We start from the raw sequence: 14,112 nt of genomic DNA, 5'->3' as shown, positions 1-14,112 counted from the left end.
CACTGGTAAGACAATTAGGCTATTCAAATTAGTCATGCTGATAATGAATTTGAATGAATACTGCATGTTTAAAGGCAAACAGATTTGTTATGTGACCTTCAAATGATGAAAGTCAGCTATTTCTTTGTGCAGTTGTAATTTCTTTTCTAAACATGAAATAATGATTCTGAGTCAATAATTTTCATCCTTATTGAGGCATATTCATCTGTCAAGCACTTTATTATGTTGTGGAAAGCAGGTGAGCTCTGCAATGCAGTGGTGAACACTAATCACGGATACTAGGTGTGCTGCATAGAAAGATAATTTGGTCTTCTTAAATTTAGTTGTGGATTAAACACTGGGTGTTTTAACCTGTTGACATTTTGGCTGCAACACTCTGCTTTTAAAGAAACACTGGTGGGTAATAGTAAATCTGCATTGGGATTTGGAGGCTGGATGACAAGGTGCAATTAAAACAGCAAATGGTAACACTTTACACAAATGGTAACACACAATATTTTTTACAGCATTTATTAATCCTGTCCATTGCTATTATACTGTTCATTGTTGTTACAGTTCATAATGCATTAACTAATGTGGCAACAATTTACAATAAGGTCAAATTTGTTAACTTTAGTAAATGCATAAGGTCTCATAAATTAACAATAAACCTTGTTAATTAATTTTGCATGAACTAATAGTAGTTGTAAAATGTTAGCGATACAATGCCAAAAAAGACAGGACTTCGGTTTTATCACACATTGCAAATATTGAATGAACTTTAGTTTAATTATGTATTTTCTTTGTTGAATAATTGTATTTTTTTAGATAAGCCAAAAATTAAGAACAATACAAATTAGCTAAATTGACAAGATGCATCTACAGTATCGAGGCCTATCTTCTTTTTTTGTCTTTTTATTGTTATTATATTTATTGTTATTCTTTTGGCTCTTGTGCAACTGCAACATAATAATTCCCATTCAAGATATTTGTGACCCAGGAGACAGCTAAAAGTCAAACAAGAAGAAAAGAAAAAAGAAAGAAAGAAAGGGCAATTAGATTAATTAAAAAACACTGCCAAATATTCTGAATCGGTCACGGAAACACTGATTCTGTAACTTCACTGTTGTTTAAACCACACATGTTCGATGTGCATAATGTGACAAGAAGAGCACTCATATATTGTTCAGAGAGCAAAACATTGCACAACGTCATGGTAATAGTTAACCAAGAAAAACACTGGTACAATTAAGTGATCAGTAGTGTTTTCCGAAAGTCAGCCTATAGCTAAAGAAATAAACATTCCATGTCACCACGGCAACGGCCATAACAGATCAATTTATTGTTAACAATCACAATTTTGGAATAGCAAATCAAAACAAAAACTAATAAATTATAAATAAACAATATGAAGCCAGTTTACTTTTCAATTATAGGAATACATAACATCTAAGATATAAGTTAATAAAGTCAAGCTATTGTATAAATACATCACCAGCATGCACAATATTGAATCACTGATAGTATCATTGTAATTATATTACACTGACAAAACAGTATAATTGGCAAGTGCAAAAATAAGTTAAACACAGAAGTAAACCACAAACTTTGAAGCTGCAATATTTTCTCGTTTTCTTTTCTTTTCTTATTTTTTTATTTAATTTAAATCAGACCAGTCTGTCTTCTTCCTAACCTGTCCTTCAAAATAAAGTGAATGGTTCCAGTAGTATCACACTGCAATGATTATATGGCAATGATTTTTGTTAATTTTTATGCATTCAAAGAATACTTAATTTCATTCATCACACTTCCATTTAACAGCTAAATGACAATGGGAGATAAGCCTTAGTATATAGATTTATGTTTGTTTAATTACTGCATACAGGACAACTCTTAACAAATCAACTCATGACTTATACTGGAACCATTTAAAACACCATTTCTCCTTCAAATGCCGTTGCTCCAAACCCTCTATTTGAAATGCTTTACTACTACCCAAAAGATAAATAAGCAGCATTCCTTTGAAATGCATCAGTCCATTTGCCAGTGTGAGGCTGCCATTCCAAACCAACAACGACCACTGCCGGCTCATTGACTGACATTTCAGTGGTTTTGGCAAACGTCAAGGAGAACCAAGAAGAGGGAGGCCCATTCAACTATATATATTTCTGTATATATTCAAACTAGGACTTAAGCCCCCCAAACCCCCTTTGATATTTTTTCTTTTAACTCGTGGAAAAATAAAGAACTGCTGCTGCAGAGGAAACCATGGCAAAAGCTGCTGCCAAAGTCCACCAGCCATTTTTTGTTTCTACATAGGGAGGTCTACTTTTAATTGTTGCCCTCCCCAGCCTCATCATCTTGCTGGTCACTCGTCCACAGTGTTAAGTTGTCTCGGAGGAGCTGCATGATGAGGGTTGAGTCTTTGTAGGAGTCCTCATTAAGCGTGTCGAGCTCGGCGATAGCGTCATCGAAGGCAGTCTTGGCCAGATGACAGGCTTGTTCCGGAGCATTCTGGATCTCGTAGTAGAACACTGAGTAGTTGAGGGCCAATCCCAGTCGGATGGGATGGGTGGGCTGCATGTGCTCTTTGCTGATCTCATGAGCCTCGTTGTAGGCCTTCTCCGAAGATTCCACCACAGTGGACTTCTTCTCACCGGTGGCCACCTCGGCCAAGTAGCGGTAGTAGTCTCCCTTCATCTTCAGGAAGAAGACCTTGCTCTCGTGCTGGGTGTCGTTGCAGTTCTTGATAAGGAAGTTATCCAACAGGTTGAGAACATCTTGGCACACTGCCTCAAGCTCTTTTTCGATCTTCTCACGGTAGGCCCTCACCATCTCGATCTTCTTCTCGTTGCCATCTGCAGAAGTCTTCTGCTCAATGCTAGAGATGACTCTCCAAGATGAACGGCGTGCGCCTACAACATTCTTATAAGCAACGGACAAGAGATTCCTCTCTTCATTCGACAAGGCCTCGTTCAGCTCAGTTACCTATAAAAGAGACAAGGCAAGTAGAATGCAAGTTGAAGGAAAGGACAGAACACTGATCAAGAAAATTACAAATATGATTTCCCCTTTAAGACCAATTTATACTTACTGGGCAAACAGGATTTTTTTTTCACCTAAAAATTAAGACAAAATTAACTGATGCTTTTGTTCTGCTAAGATGTTAATTTGGTGATATTTCTCCTATTCATGCACATCCCTTAAATTCTTGACCTAGAACACTAAGCTAGTCAAAAAACATTGGTGACTGGTTATGGTGATTGGTTAAAACTTATCATGGTTGTGGTTTGGAAGTGATGTTCTTTTTTATTTTCCTAAACAAACTAATGGTAAAACAATGCATATCATAAAGGCAGGATTCGTTCGCCTAGGGTGCTTAAGTACATTCAGGACAAAATGTTTATCTTCTTCCATTGTATAAATTAGGCTCTACTTTGTCAAACTATAGACAGATATTGGTGGAAACTTGTGGACTGTGCAAGTGACACGTTGAGCTGTGGTTCCCCTGGGGGACATAGATTAGAGTCCAGCCTGGGTTATGTCCTATCAACCTGTCTCACTCTTAATACTTTGTTTAGCAATATATAAAATGGAGCAAATCTGCCACATCTATAAAAAAAATAAATAATTAAATACAAAGAATATACAATGGAGATGACTTGCTTTCTAAGCCTTACTTTTTTCAGTTGCATAATGCTAATATCCACACAGAACTCCATCAGCTGGCTGAATGCATTGTGCAGCCATGGGGATGAGCAAGAGCTATATGCCAAGTGCAGTTTCCATGGCAATCATCTCATTTTGTACATGAGTCCAAATCTATCTACCACTGCTACTGTGCGGCAGACTAACAGAGCACTGCTACACAATACACAAGTGCAGAAATCACTTCAGCGATACTGAGGGTGGGGGCAGGGTAAAGGGGGCGGGAGGCAAAATGTTCCCACATACCCCCCAGGGCAGCTGCAGTGTAAGTTAAGACGATCTCTGTGCAGCAGTTCATGTGTTACAGTGGCCTTCTCTGTGACCTTTCTCTCTTGCCAAGTTGGAAAGATCATACTACACATTTGCTTATCTTTAAAGAAATTACATTTTGATTCCATATTTTATATATTAGATATAAAAAGATATTAGAGATAGCTCGTGGTCTTCGCTTTGGTTTTTAAGGCCACAATGTCAACCCCTCCTTGTGGTGTGATTACATAATGTCAGAGGTTACTATGTTTTTTATGCAATTGGTCATGATATCAAATAAACTATATGTACCCCTGTGCAATTACAATGCTGTCATAAACACTTTACAGACCACAGCTGCTATGTGCCTCGGATCAAGAATTCTGATTTTAGATTTTGGTCACAAAAGCTAGATGTATTGCATCAGTTGGTGAAATAAAGCCCCTATCTCCTGAGAATACCAAAGGCAAGCTGATTCGAAGATAGCTTAGAAAGATCAATAAAGATCAGAGTTGAAAAGTGGAACACTGGTAGAAATCCCAGAACAGAAAAAGGGTAAGTTTATTAAAAAGAGGGAATACTGAACTCATGACAATTTATGACCGGATTCACTGGTGTTAGTTATGTCTAACACTGATTGGCACTCCATTTGAGACGGAAAGTGACAGTGGTGGTGGGTACTGAAACCTTGTTACATTGATAGTCATGTCAAGTCATTTTTATTTGTATAGCGCTTTTCACAACACAAATTGTTTCAAAGCAGCTTTACAGAAAATAATGCATTAACAGAAAATTAAACTGTAATGTATATAAAGTCTTAGAGTCATCATTGTGTAGTTTGATTAAATATGATTGTAATTTGTGTATAAAAATAAATAATTTAATTATAATTGTATTTAGAACCCCAGTGAGCAAGCCGAAGGCGACAAAACAAAAAACACAAAACTCCATAAGATGTTGGTTAATGGAGAAAATGGATAGCCATGTTGCAATTAGATGCAAATATTTAAAGATTGTTTAAGGCTTACCTCACCTATAGAGCCCTTAACATTTATTGACACGCATTGTAACTAGCTTGATGATGTCGATCCATTCTGAAGTTTTCAGTTTGGACAATGGCTGCTTGTCTCTTTGGACAAACACATCAATAATGGAGGGGCTTTTATCTATGAAACCGAAGCAACTTTAGAGTCAAACTGCTTTTAAATCTCCCCCACTGATCCATGAAGCTAAAAGGGCCTGTTAAGCATTTAGATATAAAACAATCCCCACAAATATGTGTACTTTACCTTCTGTGAACAGTCAGTTGGGATTTAGACCAAGGTAATATGGATGTAACATAATACATCCATTTCAGCTAAATTGATCTTGTGGATTATGTCTGTCACTACACTTATTAATTTTAATGAAACTTTCCAATCAATACACCGAAAAAAAATCTTGTGTCAGAGTGCTTTTTAATTTGCGGCCCTCCATTGAAACAGTCATTTTGTCAGGAAATAAATGGTTAATCCCAGCTAACACATCAGCTCCACATTATAAATGACTAATCTATGTCATTTACACCAATGTACACCATGTATGTTACAGTTTATCTGACTGAAAACAACTAGATAACCGTGATTTATTTCCATTTTTATATATATATATATATATATTTCCAGTTACTTGATTATTGCTTAATCCATTTAAAAGTATATTGTATTAAGGCGAGCATGTCAACTTGTCATTTGTAATAAAGTCAGCGAGGTATGCCATGTGTAAAAAACATTAAATCAAACAAGACATAAGAGAAGAGTAAGATGACACCCATCCAGAGCAAAAAAGTGTTACGTCAACACTTGACAAAGCAAAAATGGAGGGGCCCTCCTTAATCTCCCTAAGCCTGGGCTGGAGCCTCCTTAATGCCTACAGTGAAGGTGCAATGGAGCTTTAGATGCAGATATTTTCCTAGAGGCCTTGAATGATTTCATAACGTTGTCCTGTATGTCCAATCCTGGAATACTGTTCAACTGGAATATTCAAAGTAATACACACTATATATATAAACCCTACAGTACATCCTTTAAAAATACATAAGGTTTAGAGTTTAAAGCCAGAGAGCAATATCCAGTCTGAATCCTGGACCTTACTGCAATATGACAAGGATGGAAGTTTCTGGAAGGAATTCTGCTGCCTCTAACGTTGGTTTAGAGGAAACATCTGAATAACTCAGAAGGACAAGGAATATGGTTAATAAGTAAATTATGAGGATGCGTGAGAGAAAATAGAGACAGCTGAATTAACATATAGCTACTGATAAATAAAAAATGGACATTAATGCATTTACGACAATACACCATGGTTGTGTAATGAACAGTAGCGATAAAACGCGTATTTATAGTATTCAGACTCAAATATTAGAATACAGATTGAATTTGTGAGATTTAGTATGTAATGTGTTTTGCAAAGCAACGATTTAATCAAAGAATAAATAGCATTTTTATTCATTTAATGGAAATCAATGGTGAATAGCGATGCTGAAACAGATTTTGATGACTTATAATGTCGTCTCATTCATTTCAGTGCTGGTTCGGGAAAGACATGAGGCACCGCCCAAGATCCAGACAGTCTGCATTCTCATTAATAAAGCACTGATTTATTACAGATCAACACCACAAAAAAAATCCATTATACGACACTATATAAACATATTCGACCAGTTCTTTGCCCTATTATACCACAAATCAACCTATGATCAGTCACTATTTCACTTTCAAGCTGCATAGATGATCTAGTCTGCATAATAAAACACTTCTCAATTTAAATAATTATTTTAGCGATAGCTGGTCAAACTATAATATTCCACAAATGAAATAAAATGAAATCATTGTAAAGAATGACTTACCGATTTCATGGCTGCTGCCATATCGTCATATCTCTCTGCTTGCTCTGCCAGCCTGGCTTTTTGAACCAGCTGCTCGCGGTCAACCATGTTGGATGGTTATGGTTTGTACGATATAATTTGTTTTGTTTTGTTTTCGGGGGGAATAGTTATATTGTATGAGCTATGCTGTGCAATTCAATGAACGAGAGCTTCTCTGCAGCTGTTCCTCGCTGTCTGCGCTCGTGCCGACGGGCCACCCTCACCCCTCCTCACGAGCTACAGGGCTACGTCACTTTTCTATAAACGTGGGTGCCTCATTTATGATGTAACAAACCTTATAAGAGAGTCCAGAGGCCCAGATTTCAGGGAAGATGATGGCACATATCAGTGGTCTTTAAAGAACAAATACAATGTGGGAGAATGAGTCACCCCTATAACTGCTTCTCTCACTACTGTATGTAGGGGTGACTTTTGGGGGGCTTCATAGTTATGTTAACATTTTAGGATTATGCTTATGTTTTGTCCATGTTCTGGGTAGCTCTGTTCATGCTCATGATGGCTAATTTAGCCATTCTTAGAAAGGTTAAATTACCCATGATACTATAATAAACAACTTGAATGTTGTTATGGGCCATTCTACAAAATGGGTACGAGTTTGAAAGGCTCATTATAGGCTACAGACAATCCAGATAGCACACGTACATCTCCGAGATGTCTCTTTTAGATCTTTTTATCTGGAAAGCATCACAATCAAATTAACATCCGCTAAACATCTTAAAAGTATAGTTCACACCAAAATGAAAATTCTCTCATCATTTACTCACCCTCATGCCATCCCAGATTTGTATGACTTTCTCTCTTCTGCTGAACGCAAAAAAAAAAAAAAAAACATTTAGAAGACAATTTCAGCTCTGTAAGTCCGTACAATGCAAGTGAATGCTGGCCAGAACTTTGAAGGTCTAAAAAGCACATAAAGGCAGCATAAAAGTAATCTATATAACTCCAGTGGTTTAATCCATGTCTTCAGAAGAGATATGATAAGTGTGTGTGAGAAACAGATCAATATTTAAGTTATTTTTACTATAAAGCTCCACTTTCACATTCTTCTTTTGTTTTTGGTGATTCACATTCTGTGAGGATATTGCCACCTACTGGGCAGGGGGAGAATATTTAGTAAAAAGGACCAATAAATATTGATCTGCTTCTCACCCAAAACTATTTTATACTGTATCTTCTGAAGATATATGTTTAACCACTGGAGTCGTATGGATTACTTTTGTGCTGTCTTTATTTGCTTTTTGGACATTCAAAGTTCTGGTCACCATTCACTTGCATTGTTAGGACCTACAGAGCTGAAATATTCTTCTAAAAAGCTTTGTTTTCATTCAGCTGAAGAAAGAAAGTCATTCACATTTGGGATGGCATGAGGGTGAGTAAATTATGAGATAATTTTCATATTTGGGTGAAAATAAAGATCACATTTTCAAACATTACAAATCATAAACATCTCGAAGACATCTGCTGAACGTCTTATTGACATGCGAGACACACTTATTGACAAACACTGTATAGATGTATTGCATATGAGCAAACAACTTTAAAAAAAAAAAACATCTTCTAGATGTAAACACACATCAAATAGACTTCTGGGTGATGTACATGTGCTACTGTATCAGGGAATGGCTCCAAAAAGAGTTTGGACATTTAAAGGGATAATTCACCCACAATTAAATGCTAATTCTGTAATTCTTTGCTCACTCTTATAATGATTCGAAACAGTATAGTTTCTTACTTCAGTGGAATGCCATTAACTTTCATTGAATGGAAAAAACATATATGCAATGAATAGAGACTGATTCTGCTTAAACTCCAACATAATGGTGAATAATTGATAATAGAAGTTTCTATCATTAACTATCCCTTTAACTGTGCTCTTAATCATTTTCGTGTTTATGTCATCTTGGATTTACACTGACACCTGGTGGATTGGATGCAGCGTCATTCAAACACAATAGTTTTCAGTTACCAATGCCATTGTAGAAATACACTATTTACAGTCAGCCATAAGTAATTTAATCCATGAGTGACAGTGTCAAATAACAGGGTGGTCACTGAGATTAAGCGAGTAGATTTGGCTGGTCGTGTGGTCCCCATGAGGGGACCCTCACCATGTAGTAATAAAACTGCCTTTATATGGTGACTGATATGACTGGAATCTTCATTTCATGTGTGTGGTCATGATTTTATACATATGTTTCAAAATTACAATTCACTTCTTTAGGAGTCAAACAATTTTATTGAGTAAAAAAATGACAAAAAGTCACAATTACAATGTATTAATGTTTTTGCATTAGCATAATGGCAAACCAAATTACAATAGGTGTCAAATTATTAAACAATTTATTGTTCAAAAGTATTTGGACTCTTTCTGGTTGTCAAATGTTAGTTGTGATGAACTACACAGTGAAGTTTTGTTTTTAAAGTACCAAAAGCAACTGGTATGCCTGGCAAACATACAGTATATGATTTTATGACACAATACAATAAGATTACAGGATTAATTTGTACATAGTTGCTGTTTTACCTGACCAATCAATAGCAGAATAATGAGTCATGACTCTCCCATGATGTCCAAGACATCTTGTTTATACAGCCACAAACATGGTTCTCCTTGCACCCTGCTGCAAAACCTTTGTTGTCCACAATTGACTGTCCTGAAAAGGCATAAAGGGCATACAAGGAGTAATCCATGATGGTAGTGCAGTTAACAGCAAGCTCTACTTGGCACAGTTCAGAACGGATGGCTCAGTTTATCGGTAGAACTGGGCCAAATCCAATATCAGAATATTATTCCTTCTCCTCGATGTTTGTTTAAAGCCACTCCTGTATCACCAAATCTTGTCCATAATGTGGAATTTGTCTACTTACTAAAGATATTTGTGGACCATTAATTAAAACTAAATTTTTTGACACGTCGAGTTTCTAGATGGGCACACGTCTTTGATTATCCATTTCCTTCAAGAGGATTAGTCCAAGGCAAATTAGCTTGTTTACCTCTCTTTGTGCAAAAGCTGTACAGTGAGCATACAGTGTTTGCTAACCTCCTGTCTGCTTACTTAAGAGATATCAGTTGGAACTCGGACCGTCAAGACATAAAGGAAGACAACAGGAATGATTGGGCTTGATGTGTATCTATATCCAGATGGTCTTAGGGTTGCTACACTGGAAGAAATAAGGAGGTGGGAATCCAAGCGGGAAATATATGGCTCAAATATGCGCCTCTTTGTGGCAGTAAATAATAAGTAAATAGCGCAGTAAAAGTACAGTTACAGCACTTAAAGTATACTCAAGTAAAAGTAAAAGTATAAAATTTTTAAACAACTTTAAAAAAGTACAATTCTAGGTAAAAGTAGTTAATTACAGTAACGTGAGTATTTTTTATTCGTTACTTTACTCCCCTGGCAATACACTAGCATCTATCAAAGTCCCTTTCAAAGCAAGACAGTCCACTCGTTGGCCATCTTAAGAACGCTCCCTGGCAGCTATTTTCCAAGGATACAAGCAGAGACTATTTAGCAGTGATGAATGGGAGAAAATTAATGGGAGAAATTGGAATGCCCAGTGGTCAATGGATGTAGAAAATACTGCCTTACAGGTAAAAGAGCAGATAACTTTTATATACAGACAGCGCCTGTCAATCAACTCGAGAACGTGCAATACAATACAAGCTATACAAGCTGGGAAAATGTCATATTAGCGTTGAAAATGAAGTCCCATCTTACAGGTAAAAGAGCCATTCAACACCTTGATGGAGACATCAGCTGTCAGTTAAAGATGCTGTAAGTGATTTTAGCCATTCTAACTTCCACAAGACTGAGCAGTTGATTTAGCCCCACATACTCTTTCCAAAACACTGCACCGATACCATTGAGACAAACACAAAGCATGCTCCCACAGTTTTCAAACACAACAGTAACTCATCTGAAAAAATATGGATCAAAATATGGCATTAAGCCTCAATAATGTGCTGCAACTACAACAGTATTAGAACGCGCAAAATGATTGACAGGCAGAAATCGTTAGAGACCACGGCCCGCGGTCACATTTTTGTTTACCGTTTACACAGTCTAGTAATGTAACAGAGACCAGTGAGATATCTCACAACACTTATTTCAGTTATATCATTCAGGGAGAAGGAAAATCTTTTGCATATCTTTCCATGCAAAAAAGAAAGAAAACAAAACAAAACGCTTACAGCACCTTTAACTTTAAAATGTCCATGCGCCTGCCATTTGTCTGCATGATCTGAGCTAAAGAAGCACAATTTATAAAACCAATGTTGTCAGATTGAAGTGGAGATTTAGGTCTTTTCCCATTCAAGTAGATCAGAGCTGCACTTTCATGACTGGTAATAACTTCCTAGGATTGCCGCCGTTGGACTGACTTGCAAGAAAGACTTTGATACAAGCGACATACAAGAACAGCTCCTATCTGCTTGAATGTGGAAAGAATTTAGATAAAATAACATTTTTCAACATAAATCAGCAGTTAAATCTGACAACAACTGTAGAATAATCTGTGCTTCTTTAGCTCAGATCATGCCAAAAAATGGCTGGTCCAGCGCATGGACATTCTTGAGTTAACTGACAGCTGATGTCTCTATCAAACAGTTGATTGGCTTTTTTTACCTGTAAGGCGGGACTTCCTTTTCAACAATCACCATATTAGGCGTTCCAATTTCTCAAATTCATTTGAATACAAGTGCTCTGTCTCAGGTTTAACATTCTCTGGCAGCCAACCGAAACACCCTAGCAAACGCATACCACTTTCTTCAGAAAATTTTAAAATCTTGATTTTATTGTCCCTATTACTATACAAAAATAATAACTGGTTAATTGCAATACCTGTATTGCATACAATACCGTTTGTACCATTTACGTATCTTTATGTATCATATCAAATGGTGAATTGTTGCCATTGAATCATTGCTGAAATCTCCTGAAGGATGAGATTCCCTTCTGCACTAGAGACTTTATATATGTTTTTGGAGACATAGACAGTGATGGATTTTATTATGTAAGTATTAATTTATGACTCATAGTAACACGCATGCATGTTGTGAATTGTGAGTTCAGCTCAGGAATGAAAGAATTCATGTCTTGTGTTGATTCCAAGGAGATCTTCGCGGTTATCGTGCCATCAAAATGTTTATAACCACTGCCTTGGGATTAAAGGAAATGTGTAATCAGGTCCTGGGACCTCACTGAATCGAGTTCTCACTTGTACATTTCTATTTCTTCTTCTACTTCTTTTTTATATTAAATTAAGTGTCTTGTTGCCTGTAATATGACATGACAGTTGTTTGCTCCTCTTTTAAATGTATGTTTTATTACCGTACATACTGTATTGCTTTTTATGATTTTAAGCTATTTTGTAGTGACTTCCTATGTGCATTTACTGCATTGGTATTATTTTAACAATTTTGTATCACTTATTTTGAAATAACTTTTATGAGAATAGCTAAAAACAGTTATAAGCATTCCACTCTATGACCTTTTCATGTTCTTTACACTTATTTCTATTTCCTTTCATTTTAATGTCAAGATATTACACCTATGTCATGATTTAAGAGTTGTTCAATATACATTAAAGTTGACATTTATATACTGTGCATGCAGGTTAACATAAAAAACATTACAATCACTGCAGTTTCACAATCTTTATTAATATTTTATGCAGTAAATGGGACATTTCAAGTACATATTCAGCATCAGTGGAGCTCCACAAGATCATGATTGTCCATCGCAGTCAACAGTACACTCATCCATAAAGTAGGAAACACTACACCGTGTAAAAACCTTTAGTAGTGCTGTCTACTTTATGAGTGACTGCACTGTACCTCTGAAGTTCCCGCCTCATCTCTTTGTGCTCTAATCTTACTTCCTCTCTCTCCATGTGGTCCAAATGTTCATTTTCCTGCAATTTGTTCAACCTGTTTTTTGAAGAAAAGCAATTGAATTGGTGTTAGTTCAAAAGTCAAGTCATGTTTAAATATGATTGGATGTCCAACTGCATGAGCTTCAAACATTTTCAACTTGTTCAAAGTGCGTCACAGTCGACCACGATGAAGTTTAGAATCACCCAAGTTTTATTGTCTGGAAGTAGGTAAAAGTTAAACATTACATCTGAATTGTCTATTCTGCTGTAACTGAACCTGGAATAATGTCATTTACCTCAAATGTGTTGTTCCCAATCAAGAATGATGCATTTAACATGGATAAGAAGAATAAAAGACAAGATGAATGGAAAAATTTACATTTGATTGTGCAATATTTATATATATAACTTTTAATTTGTATTCTAGCAAATTCAACCAAGGTTATATCATACAGTATACTAAGCAACTCATATTAATAAAGAATATCAGTAAATAGTAATATTAGTGCAATATTTGAGATTAAACCGAAGAGCAGTGACTTACCAGTTCTCTGCCTACTTGATCCCGGAAACAACAGAGAAATGACAAAGAAGTTGTGGCCTTTTAACACTTTTTACACCACATGGTGCAAACCACAGGAAGAGGCCTTGCAGTCTCTGTCTTAAAGTAGCAAAAATGCATGCCTATTGGACTACAGCAGGTTTCGTTCTAAGACAGGCCGAAAGCAATTCCTTTTAAGGGCAACCTAACTGATAAAAAGCTACATCAGAAATGACAGAATATCCCTCTTGGTCTTTCATAAAAAAGCATTCATAAAAATCAGACAGAAAAATAAAGAGGAAGTCTAGTAAACATGTGATCAGGTTGCATCAGGCTTTCACATACTGTAGACTGACATTGGGTCTGTTAACATTTCCTTTGCTTACAAAACAGCTAAACAGAGCTTTAAGAAAATCCCATCAATTACAGATGTTAAATATTTTTTTTACGGATTAGTTTCATCACATTTGCTAAAATTGATGTAACACATTTATGTTGGCCCCACTTGATGAGCTCTTTAGTTCCAGGGAGGGGGAGGGGTGGTTGCTATGTTGTGCAAAACCACAGTTTCATCAGCACATTAGGTGTACTTTTTGTCAAATATGAGAGTGTAGTGTGCTACTAATGTGTGCATATGATTTTTATATTCACGTTTATACTGTGTCATTTAAATGAGAGCTAAGTTCCCATTGCTTTATTGGTTAAAGGTATGATCCAGGTTTAAAACCAGTTAAGCTCAGATAACAGCATTTGTAGCATATGTTGATATCCACAGAACATAATTTTGAGTCCCTCTTTTACTTACAAAAAAGCAAAAATCACACTTACAGTG

The 14,112-nt window shown here is 36.2% G+C and overlaps 1 protein-coding gene across 1 annotated transcript; it reads right to left on the bottom strand.

Moving 5' to 3' along the window:
• On the bottom strand, window positions 1-7,068 carry LOC127630174 (14-3-3 protein gamma-2-like). The gene is made up of 2 exons (XM_052107646.1): window positions 6,824-7,068; window positions 1-2,967 (listed from the first exon to the last, which is right to left on the bottom strand). The coding sequence occupies exons 1-2, from the start codon at window positions 6,908-6,910 to the stop codon at window positions 2,311-2,313; spliced, it is 744 nt and encodes a 247-aa protein (XP_051963606.1). The 5' UTR covers window positions 6,911-7,068; the 3' UTR covers window positions 1-2,310.
• Between the last annotated feature and the right edge of the window lie 7,044 nt (window positions 7,069-14,112).

This window comes from Xyrauchen texanus, chromosome 36, assembly GCF_025860055.1.
Source record: "Xyrauchen texanus isolate HMW12.3.18 chromosome 36, RBS_HiC_50CHRs, whole genome shotgun sequence".
Lineage (NCBI taxonomy): Eukaryota > Metazoa > Chordata > Actinopteri > Cypriniformes > Catostomidae > Xyrauchen > Xyrauchen texanus.
Note: the sequence above shows the minus strand (reverse complement) of the source record. Positions and strands in the feature narration are given on the sequence as shown.

What these genes read in the sequence shown, in the direction of transcription:
- LOC127630174 (XM_052107646.1), bottom strand. Translation starts at nt 6,910, where the DNA reads ATGGTTGACCGCGAGCAGCTGGTTCAAAAAGCCAGGCTGGCAGAGCAA. An exon ending in TGGCAGCAGCCATGAAATCG is followed by an intron (nt 2,968 to 6,823) that starts GTAAGTCATTCT and finishes TCTCTTTTATAG; the next exon opens with GTAACTGAGCTGAACGAGGC.